Raw genomic sequence first — 12,157 nt, 5'->3', positions numbered from 1 at the left:
TGCGGGGCCACGCATAAAATAGATGTAAAAACATGAAGTGCGCGACAGCTGGTACGAGGATTTACCGAGCCACATAAAACCAACAATTCCAGTTCTTGCAAACTTCAGTAGCTTTAAAATACAACCCAATGCGCTCGTGCAGTCGTGCTGCCTAGCTAGCGCAACGCGGTAAAGAAGCGGGAAACAACATAAGTGGGAAACAGCATTCCGCATTTCAGCGAAATGCCTTTAAACCGCATGCTGCACTGCAGACGAACTTCGTCGCTTACGCGTCCATGATTGAGTGGGAAAAAACACCGACGCGACAAAGGAAAGGATCAGAACAAGAAATTTTGCTACCGTTGCTCCCGCTGATGAAGCTTTGCGGGGAATGATTAGAATCGTATCGCCGGCACGTTTTCGCCGGTATTTGAGCCCCCCAGCCTGCAACAATTCTTTTTCGACATTCCTTGAAGCTTTGGCCACCTACATATGCGAAAGGTGTTGCCTAGTTTGATTCTGTCGAAATCTCAGCAGTCATGGAGGCATTACGGAATAAGGGTGTAGACGAGCCATATGTAAAGATACTGAAAGATATCTATAGCGGCTCCACAGCCACCGTAGTCCTCCATACAGAAAGCAATAAAATCCCAATAAAGAAAGGCGTCAGGCAGGGAGATACGATCTCTCCAATGCTATTCACAGCGTGTTTACAGGAGGTATTCAGAGACCTGGATTGGGAAGAATTGGGGATAAAAGTTAATGGAGAATACCTTAGTAACTTGCGATTCGCTGATGATATTGCCTTGCTTGGTAACTCAGGGGACCAATTGCAATGCATGCTCACTGACCTGGAGAGGCAAAGCAGAAGACTGGTTCTAGAAATTAATCTGCAGAAAACTAAAGTAATGTTTAACAGTCTCGGAAGAAAACTGCAATTTACAATAGGTAGCGAGGCACTGGAAGTGGTAAGGGAATACATCTACTTAGGGCAGGTAGTGACGGCGGATCCGGATCATGAGACGGAAATAATCAGAAGAATAAGAATGGGCTGGGGTGCGTTTGGCAGGTATTCTTAGATCATGAACAGCAGGTTGCCATTATCCCTCAAGAGAAAAGTGTATAATAGCTGTGTCTTACCAGTACTCACCTACGGGGCAGAAACCTGGAGGCTTACGAAAAGGGTTCTACTCAAATTGAGGACGACGCAACGAGCTATGGAAAGAAGAATGATGGGTGTAACGTTAAGGGATAAGAAAGAGCAGATTGGGTGAGGGAACAAACGCGGGTTAATGACATCTTAGTTGAAATCAAGAAAGAGAAATGGGGCATGGGCAGGACATGTAATGAGGAGGGAAGATAACCGATGGTCATTAAGGGTTACGGACTGTATTCCAAGGGAAGGGAAGTGTAGCAGGGGGCGGAAGAAAGTTAGGTGGGCAGATGAGATTAAGAAGTTTGCAGGTACAACATGGCCACAATTAGTACATGACAGGGGTTGTTGGAGAAGTATGGGAGAGGCCTTTGCCCTGTAGTGGGCGTAACCAGGCTGATGATGATGATGATGATGATGATGATTTTGCTCTCAAAACGTGAATAAGACAGAGAAGCACTATCAACGACACAACAAACTACGGCGCCGCGCGGATGGCTCCTCTCCCGTGTGTTCTGCACAAGGCCGCCACCAGTGGCGCGTCCATCCGCGCGCACTACGCGTATAGCCTTCGAACTCAGCGCAGATGGCCTCCAAGATAGGACGAGCGCGGCAATACTCAGTCGCCACAGCTGGAGTAGAAGAGGAGATGCGCGCACGTACTTTAAACCCCCTCCCCTCCTACTAGCGCTCACACATCTCCCCGCTCCCCCCCCCCCCCCTTGCAAGACGACTTGCACCCTCCCCGCCTTCGCATTGCGAGCGCGAGAAGACATCGCCGGCATCAAGCCACCATACATCGCGGCTCACTCTCGCACGCTTTCGCTCACACCTACTGCATACGGGGCGCGGCCACGATGTTATCGCACTTGGACTTTATACGGAACATAACGGTGAGAACGACGGTGGTTATCCGTCTGGAGTGTCCATATAATTACTACTGCAATGAAATCAAATTCCATTCACCGTTGTAGTAAATAGATGTCATAACGGCTATACGAACACCGCCTGGAAACGCGAAGGTGGAATTTTATCGATTTCCATGAAAATGGTGCGAGGCTACACTCTAAAAAGAGTTGAACATTTTGGGGTGTATATTTGCCACGCAACGATAATCGTCATCTGTCTTGCTCGCGTTTCCTTTCTTTACTCGTTACTTCCATGTCGAGAATGATCTGTCATGCTGATAACGCGCATGCCGTTCGTGACTTGGAAGTACCGGGCTTGCAGCGTTAAAGAAAGGAAGTGCAGGCAAGACAGATGGCGATTATTGTTGTGTGGCAAATATGCACTCCAAGGGGTACGACTATTTTTAGAGTGTAATTGCAGCCATCCGGTGCGCGCAAAGTGAACAAACGCGGCTTTTCTTCGCGCGCTTTCTGCTTGCTAAGATATTATTAGGACATGGTCGTGTCCCTTGTGTTCTTTTGTTATTGCTTGTAACTTATCGAAACTCGAGCCACTCCATGCAGGTGCACCAAACAAAAAGCGGAGAACGCAGTTTGCGGCATCTGCCTTCGTTTACGGCCTGATCTGACCCCGCGAGCTCGCTTCTAAGCTGAGCCAGTATTCACAAAAGCATGTTACGCTAGAACTGTCCTTAAGAAAAATTTACAGCCGATCCTGATGCCTGACATATTATTATATAGCGATGGCGGCGGGGCGGTGGCAAAGAGCACGTACGAGCGAGAAGATTTGTAAATTCGGGCCGGGCCCGGACGGCCCGATCTTGCATGGTTCGTTCTGGGCCGGGCAGACGCGCTGTCTGCTAGCGTGAAACGTGGGCCTAGCTGCGAAACTGCGGCACGCTCCCATCTGTAGTGCCGGCCACCGCGTCCTTGCTAATGCGTGCCGCGCATGGGCCAAGCGGACACGCCATGCAAACTGGCGATAAAACGTAGCCTTCTAAAATGCAAGCACTGCAAAAAAACAATGATGTTACAATAATAACTGGAGTGCTTAGCAAGAAAACAGTATGCTCACGTCTAAGCGCGCGTCGTACTCCGCGCTTTCTATTTGTGCCACGCACTTTCCGATTATTTCCTATCAATCAATAGCACTGCTGATTCCTAGCTTCGCGCAATAAATCATGAATCGCGGCGTACAAGTCAGCGCCGCGAACCAAAACGCTTCGTTTTAAGTACTCATCAACGTTCCTTATCCTTCCGTAGCCGAAAAAAAAAAAAGGAAAGCATGCCGTGCTCGTTTCACAACGCTGTTATCACACAGCGATAGCCGCCGCACCCGACTTCGATCGGGGGGCAACTTGCCAGGAAGCGAACACAGCGAATATGCTCGACCTGGCCGTAGTGGCGCTGTCACATTCGGGAGCGCTGGCGCCACCATACGAGCGCACGAGACCCGAAGAAGAAAGAAGGATTTAGTAGGGTAAATCATCGAAAATAAATATATAACACGTCATGAACTTTTATTGACCCCCAGAAATCATCAGCCTCCTCGTTTAAACTCAGAGAGAGAGAGAGGGGGGGGGGAAGAAGGAAAGGCAGGCAGGGTTTAAACTCAGTGAGAAATTTTACTGATGCATCTACCTCGTAGAAGGTTCAAACAGAACCTTATAGCTGCTTCGCTACCGCTCGCGGCTATGCTTAGTGAAGTATGGCACATGAGGACAATGCGGAATGCGGCCTGATTCGTTTCCGTCGTTATTTCGCAATATATGTCTATACGGTCATGCATACATATGTCTATGTCATGTGCTCTATATTAAAACGACCGTGGCATTTGTATGGCGACGGAGAAATGCTAAAACGTGATCAAGGAGGGTAGATCGTGAGCGCGTTACGAGGTCACACAGTTACTACGTAGCGTTATAGCTGCTAGGAAAAAGTACCGGTGAATTTGAGCCCATCCCAAAGACGGGGGCGGTCTGGAAACGCGTCTCGAAGCTCGAGCTGTCGCGAGGAAAGAGCACGAGAAACTGGCCCGTAACGCACGCGGCAAGAGAGAGCTATACTCCGCTCCACACATAGCAGTCAACGCTGTAGAAGCTAGAGAGACTTCTTGTAATGGCTGCATTCGCACTTTGTTCGATGTTTTTTTGACCGCAATTGTGCGCAAATGTTTTTTATATGGGCTCAGTATTGAATGAAACAAGAATTAATCCTTAGGAACAAACACACTGTGGTACACGGCTGCGAATGCGTTGCTCTAGGTAATTTTCATTTCTGTTGTTCTTTACGGTTTTTTTATTTGCAACCCGTCACAAGGAGCCTCACGTGCATGATCGCGCGAGGGAACGCTGTTGGCGCGCAGCGAAGCATGGACGGAACGCGCGGAGTGATAACGTTTCTTGACCGAACTTCTTGCGTAGCTTCCACAGCGTTGACTGCTATGTATGGAATGGTGTATAGGTGGTTTTTGCACGAGAGGAGTATGCGTGAGGTGGTGGCCTAGCCTTGACTGTTGGGACTAGGCCACTATCGCGCGCACACTGCCGTCGTGCCAGAGCCGCCTAGCTCTTTGAGACGCTTGACGCGTGTCCTTCTCTGAAACGTGCTCCGGCGTACTCTCAAAAATATCTTCCGATTGACACATACGGAATACGTTTCTTATCAGTTCCATCTGATGATGCACCCTTTCGATCTTATCATGTTTCTGGCCCTGCATAGCATATGGCTGTGCAGAATGGCAATACGACATGCATGCATCGACGCTTTCTCGGCGAGGCGATGCTTTAGAGAAAGTTTGAGTGATTTTGGGCAAGCCAAAAATAAGCTTAAATGCGTGCCACAGTGTTTGGATATCGTGACATCACTGACAACATTATAATAGCCAGAAAATAAATTCACCGACGGTTACGATACTCTATAATGAGAAATTTGAGGGCAGCTACATAGGTGTCTTCATTTCGCGATATATTGGCTGGCGCGGACAATCTTTCTCGTGTGGCACGTTGCAAAGGGAGCCAAGTGTGGCGCGACTGCCTCGCTAATCGGGAGATCGCGAGATGCAGCGTGTGAGTGATGCGTGGGCGCGATTGACAGCAGCCGCTGCAGACAACCTCCGCTCATGAAGCGCTTTGTTTCCAAACAGACGACGCGCGCCACTCTGGCTCCACCTCGTAACCATCGTCGCCGACAATGACAACAGACAATGACACCAAGGAAAGCAGAGATGAAATTAATGAAACTCGGGCCCTTAGATTTCCTAAATTTCTTCTCATTCATTGCATAGCGAGGGCCTCGATCGAATCCGGTACCTTTGATACCTACAGGTAGGCTGAGGTAGCATGTGAGGGTTTATTGACCAATTGCGCTGACCCCAAAAAAGTTCACGTATACTACGTGACGCTTGCAGTTGATAGGATGTTCTAAATCCACACTATGGCCATGAGTGGTGGCGCTGGCTAACACTCCAAGGGTTAGTTCTATAGCATACATACATAAATGCCACAGAAAGTGGAAGGGTGAACGCTGCCGCAGTGGCTTAATTGGTAATAGGATGGCACGTGTAATGCGAAGACGTGGATTGGTATACCACCTGTGGTCAGTTTTTGTTAACCACTTTCATTTCCACTTATTTATCATTCCTTCACTTCACTATGAATTACAAATAATTTCCCTTGTAATTTCCTTGGTGTCATAGTCTGTTGGCTTTTTATGGTTGTGACAACATTAAAAGAGTTGTAATATGATGTCAGCCGAGGCAAGGTGGAGCTGTAGATAAGATCTTTCAAATCTCCACAGTTTCATTTTGTGTAATCCTTTTTTTTTATTTGAATAAATTACGCACAGCGCCTTTGTCGGCCTGAATTCCAGGTGCACAAATCTTCATAAAATTAATCAACAGTCTTGCGGCCAGCCAAATCTGCTGATAACAAATTCTATGCAGTAATCGTTGTTGGGAAAAACGAAGTATGTATGATGTGTTTGCTCCTATTGTGTATTAACACCAACCGAGTTCTGTATTATTGTGTGTCAGGCAATAAATAAAGAAAGCTATCGTGGCCTAGTGTTTAAAGCATTAGCTGATGTGCTCGTCGGCAGAGGTTCGATTTCACTGCCGGTAGTATTTTTTTTACAGAGGTCCGAAATGAAGCGAGAGAGAAACGTACCTACCTAACTACCTCCCATCCGCAATGTGCCTGGAATAAAGCTAAGCATGATTCGCATTCAAAACGGGAGGAACGGGAATGTTACCTTGAAGTGAGAGCACAGTGAGAGCACGTTATGTAGTGACAATTAAATGCGCTCTTTGTGCACGGTGGACTAGAGTCTGTAGAATTACTAGCTCTGGGACGCTGTATGTGGCGACAGTAGAAAGACATATATGCGACGGACGCGCTATTTTTCCCACGGTTCGCAGGAAAGTCTGGCGCCTCATGCGTTGAAACGCTATTCGGGAGTGAAAAACGAAGAACTATAGAACCTGCCGTTGCGAACGCTGAGACGTTACGCGCGTGAGAAGTCAAATTTCTTTTGTTTGGGCAACGAGATTCCTCGTGTGACGAATAATGAACCTGAAAGAATTGCTAGAGGGAATACGAGTTAATGAACATTTCTCGGCACGATACTATTAAGGAGCAAAAAACAGTATAAGGGGCACAAACACGAGTGAAATGCTCGTGCAAATACATTTACCATAGGAAACACGGGTTTCCATCGGCTGTCGCCGTTCTTTATCAAAAGCTTGGATGCCGCGAGTCTTTGCTAACTCTGTGGCCGACCGCGTTTCTTCTTCCCCCCCCCCCCCCCCCCCCCTCCACTAGAAACTGATATCCCCGTACTTTCTCTTACGTGCAGGCGTCTTAGAACGGGGTAAAGTAGCATGGGCCAGATGAAACTGCGAGTATATCGGCGGAGGAAACGCCCGGCGCGAAGTGCTCGTGTTTATATATATATATATATACACACGCACACACACACGCTATAGGGGCCCACGTCTCGTCCTCGTAACGTGCGCGCGGAAAGCGCGAGCAGGACTTTCGCGGATGGAGCGCTGCTGGCGCCGTCGTTGTCGTGGCTGAACCGGTGACGCCCCCCGTACCCTCCGTGCACACAGACACGCCGAGCCGAGAAAGAGAGCCGCGCCGGATCCATTGAGCCGCGGAGCCGAGGGTTTATTGTGGCGCGCGCACGGGGGCCTCGATTAGGGGCTTCCCGAAGCGCCGCCGCTCGCGACGGCCGCTTGACGAATGGCCCTTTTTCGGACGACCGCCCGCGCACGCCACGCGATTGGCCCTAATGAGCCGCATCCGAGGGCGCTGCCGCTACACAACCGGCGTGCTCCACCTCGCCAGACCTCTGCGTCTTCTTGTTAACGTGGTCCCTGCCCGCTATAGACACAGAGCGCGCGCAGGTGCAGGCAGCCTCCAAGGTGCCGGTTCATCTCGTGTCTACGCATTTCACGCGTTTTGGATTGCACTTACACGAAAGGAAATACTTCTAGCAAATACCCCTGTAGTTAAAATCCTTACTTTTTTTTTATTCTGCGGAACACTATTATTCGCTCTTTGCGTTGTTTCCGCGTTTCTTAGTTGTTTGCGGTTTCTGCTACGTCTGGCTGAGAGGAAGGTGCGCATCGTAAGTGTCGGCACGCGCCTTCTTCTATTGAGACGAAAAGAGGAGGAGTTAGACGACGTTCGAGGAAGGCTGTAGCAAGTTTTGAGGCCACGAAATCTTAACTGTGCTGCTGCGCACTATTCCATGTTACCAGGATGTGCATCTTTACAGATGTCTCAATATAACCACGAATACATAAAAACAACAGGCAATGAAGCCAAGGAAAGCACAGGGGTAATTAGTTGTGGTTGAACTTGAAATGTAGAAAATAATGAGGAAAAGGGAAAATTAAAGTGGACGAAAGTGGCTCCCGGTGAAGCTGAGAGAGCAGCTTTTCGGCTAGGCGTCGAAGTAAGTTTTCAGGGTACCCTGCGTTTCGCAGTCTGTGCATCAGCCTTGCTTTCCTCGACGACCACATTTGCTGGCACTATGCACCTCGCACCTCAAAAGGCCTGCTCCCTTTCACTTCAGCCCACTCAAAGCTTGTCAAACGCGCGGTGGGCACCGCTGCGCTAGGGAATATATAAGGAAGTATAAACTCCGTTCCCTATACTCCATTCCATACATAGCAGTCAACGATGTAGAAGCGAGAGAGACTTCTTGCAATGGCTGCATTCGCACTTGGATATAAGTCGATGTTTTTTTTTTTTTTTACCGCAATTGTGCGCAAATGTTTTTTATATAGGCTGAGTATTGAATGAAACAAGACTTAATCCTTAGAAACAAACACACTGGTATACGGCTGCTAATTCGTTGTTTTAGGTTATTTTCAATTTTTTTTTTCTTTACGGGTTTCTTATTTGCAACCCGTCGCGAGGAGCCTCACGTGCATGATCGCGCGAGGGAACGCTGTTGGCGCGCAGCGAAGCACAGACGGAACGCGCGGAGTGATAACTTTTCTTGACCGAACTTCTTGCGTAGCTTCTACAGCGTTGACTGCTGTGTATGGAACGCGGTATAGGTACCTTGAAAGTGTATAAGAAATCAGCGCACGTGTTTCTAAGCTTGCTTCTTTTACTTTTTTATATATATATTTTTAGTCTGATGCTCTCTCACCCCATCTGTTTTAACACGCGACAACGACTTGCTGATCACGAGTTGGTTGTTCTCTCCCCCTTCCCCCTCTTTTTCTTTTTTTTTTCCACCGCAATAAACCATCAGTTGTCAGTCAGCGCCTGTGGTGTGTGTTTCTTCCTTCTACGTGTCGTCGTTTTTCCGCTGTTTTCACCCCATTTATACATACATACATACATACATACATACATACATACATACATACATACATACATACATACATACATACATACATACATACATACATACATACATACATACATACATACATACATACATACGTGTATGTTTGTGTGCGCTACAGTGTGTTCCATATTGTGTGTTACACTGGTTTACATTTTCATTTATATGACTCATAACTGACAACATGTATCGCATTAGAGCCCACAGAAAAGCGTCTCTGCTGAACTTTGATTTGATTTTTAAAGAAATGTTATTTCTAACAAAAACATTGGACAGGGTGGTCTACTAGGTCACGCGCATTCCGGAGCGTCTCGAGTCACATTCCAGTAATACATTGGCATTCCGCATTGTAACGCTTCTTCTTAGGGCACCCCAGTATTTCGGTTTGCGAATTGGCGCCTCACGGCCGAACCCTTCTTGCGCGGAAAGAATTTTCGCTCCGTCAGCGGTGGCTGCATCCACGGTCCTCGTTGCTCACTATATAGCGGCAGCCGAGGTGCAGCCAGGTCGCCACCTCTCGCACAGGAAGTGTGTCGAGTACCCCTTTCCCCTTCTTTCCGACCCGCTTCAGCGCGATAGCGGAGCAGCCTCGGAACTCGGGGGTTCCAGAGACCGACCAAAGCGGATATCGGCACACGGCTTCAATCGAAGCTTCCGTGGTGGCGCCTTTGGGGAGGCTTTGATGGGCGCTGCGCGCGCGGCCGGGTGTAGCCACCGTGCAGGGAGAGCAGAGGCGGGGAGTGTTCAAGCGATTTCGGGGGCCATAAACTTCTGACACGAATTCTCCGTACCGGTTGCGACTCGGGCTCTTGCGAGATCCGAGATAGGGAAATCCGGCCACTGCCCGCCGCCCGCGAGGCCCAGCAAACAAGCGCGCGCGCTCACACTTGGAGCGCGCTGCACAGCCTGCCGCAGCCGGCGCGCCGAGGAATCATGCACTAGAGGGACACGAGCGGAAAGGGGGAAAAAGAAAAGAAAGGGAGTGGCAATAAAATGTAGCGGCTGGAAGGATTTGTAGGTGTATATGGCAGAATAATAGAAGTTTGCCACGGGTGGCTTGTTCTATCTAGTGCACTAAGGAGAAGAGGGTAAAGAAAGAGGAAACGATGAAGCGTGACCAACAGGAAAACGAAAAGGAGTGGGCGGGAACAGAGAGAAGTGGGTTTCACAAGGAAAAAGAAATGCAAGATACGTGCAGTAAGTGCGGGTGCCCCTTGTGTTTTTGTGAACTGCCCTTATTCTGCCATAAAGGGGTTGTTCTTACAAGAAGCGTGAGAAAATAGGAAGACAGGTATTCTGTATTTCACTGCGAGAGCAGCGTCAACACCGCTCGCCACGAATACTACTTTAGCATATATAAATATATATATATATACATATATATACACTCGCTTTCGCTTTCAAGTGTCCCTTCCTCTGTGTCCCCTACGTCCGTCCAAGAGTCCGCGCGGAGCCACTGCGTTCGCGAAAGCCGTTCGATGAAGCGGGCTTAAGAGGTCGCCTTTATTTTCATTTTATTTTTTCCCTTCACTTTCTTAGGCGCTTACGCCGGCCCGTTCTTACTGCTAAAGCGCCTTATCTCCTCTTGTTCGCGCTGGCGCTTCATATTTTGGAAAGAGCGGCTGCTTGCTCGCCTCGTGGAGCGCTCCCTTTTCTCGTCTTTCCACTCTAATCTCGGGATGCCGCAACCCCCATCACTTGCGCTCGAGGATGCCCTCTGCATGGGAAAGCAACACACGTTCGTGTTTGCCCCTCTTGTGTCGCGCCTCGCCGCGCGGGCGGCGCATGTTTGTTTGTACGCTCGTCCTCGCCTCCTTCCATTACGGGAAATGGGTTCGGCGGGCCCGCTGTTGGGAGGATAAATCTTCACACTTTGGCGCTTTGTTTCCTCGTCCCGGTGCTGAGAAACTAAACGCGAAAGAAGCCTGCAGCGACAAAACTCCGCCATTAATACTTCGTCCGCCGAGTCGCAGTTCATAAAAATGCAGAGTTTCAGGGCCGACACTTCGAAATGCCGAACCATGTTACGAGTGGCGCATTCAACTGGCTTCCATCGGCAGCGACAGTTTGGGAAATCCCGCCGATTTAAGGAAAAATCATGGCCTAGAAATATTTTGATCGTTCCGGGCGCTGTACGTTTGTAGCGATGTAAGTGTAGTTACTACTCGGTGCTGAGCCGGAAATACAATAGCGGGCATTCTTTCCTCTTCGCGACAATAGCATAAGCTCAGTTCGTCTCACTACCCGAGCGACAACTATAGGCGTGGCGAACAACGTGACGGTAGTATCGCCTTCGTTCACGCTGTATACCTGTACGCCCTGTACACTTTCAGTTCAATTCTTGCTCTTTTCATGGCGCAATATCTATATATTGAGTAGTGACCTTACGATGAAATGGCGTCAAACAATACTGCTGTACTTTCTTTTCTTTTTGTTTTCCTCGCCGTTTCGGTGCACCGAAACGGCGAGACAACCTGGCCGCCCGCAATAAAAGAGGCTACACTAGGAGAACAATGCTGCGTATTAATACATTTCAGTGGTAAGTGCAGAGGTAAACAAGTCCACTAATGCAATATAAAGACAGTCCTTTGTGAGCTTTCACCATTATCCCTTTGGAGCAGGTCTAGCAAAGAAGTGTTGTTCCTTGCCACGGGGCAGAAGAGTTGCTGTGCATACACGCACCCCGTCTTTGTGGCGCAGGCGAGGAGAAGGCGCTGATGCTGCCGGCGGTAATCCAGTCCAAGCTGGTGACTCGGCTGCGCGAGGGTACCGAGTACGCCGTGGTCCTGTCGGCCGTCTACCCCAACGTGCAGACGGCAGCCGCACCCAAGCTCGCCGTCCGCACCGCACTGCCCGTCGCCGAACTGCCTGTCGGCGATGACTCCTACCTGGACAATAAGATCCGTGAGTACGCTCTCTTGTGCAGAACCTGCTTGCCAGCCCACGCTAAAGCACGAACATGCACTCGCTCTTTTTCGAAGTTTCCGAAGCGCGGTAGTACAGAAAAATGGGTGAGTTGGTGCTGGTGCACATTTATCTCTGAACGGCGCAAAATACGCAGGATGGACCAAAGAAAATTTACATTCTGGGGCTTTACGTGCCAAAACCAGCGCCCGCCGTATTGGGGGTACTCCTGATTAATTTGGACCACCTGGGGTTCTCTAACGTGCACCCAATGCCCGGTACACAGGCGTTTTTTTTTTTTTTCTAGTTTCACACTCCTCGAAATGCTGCCGCCGCGGCCAGG

General features: G+C 49.1%; 1 protein-coding gene across 2 annotated transcripts in view; it reads left to right on the top strand.

The window, feature by feature from the left end:
- The window catches only part of LOC126547364 (uncharacterized), a 178,410-nt gene that overhangs the window by 122,421 nt on the left and 43,832 nt on the right, over nucleotides 1–12,157 (top strand). For both annotated transcript variants that reach the window (XM_055062891.2, XM_050195340.3), the window contains exon 3: nucleotides 11,611–11,814. In XM_055062891.2, coding sequence (XP_054918866.1) covers nucleotides 11,611–11,814 — 204 coding nt within the window. The remainder of the gene's footprint in view (nucleotides 1–11,610; nucleotides 11,815–12,157) is intronic.

Source organism: Dermacentor andersoni, chromosome 1, assembly GCF_023375885.2.
Source record: "Dermacentor andersoni chromosome 1, qqDerAnde1_hic_scaffold, whole genome shotgun sequence".
NCBI classification, from domain to species: domain Eukaryota; kingdom Metazoa; phylum Arthropoda; class Arachnida; order Ixodida; family Ixodidae; genus Dermacentor; species Dermacentor andersoni.
The sequence above is the reverse complement of the archived record's forward strand: the minus strand, read 5'-3'. Positions and strand labels throughout refer to the sequence as shown.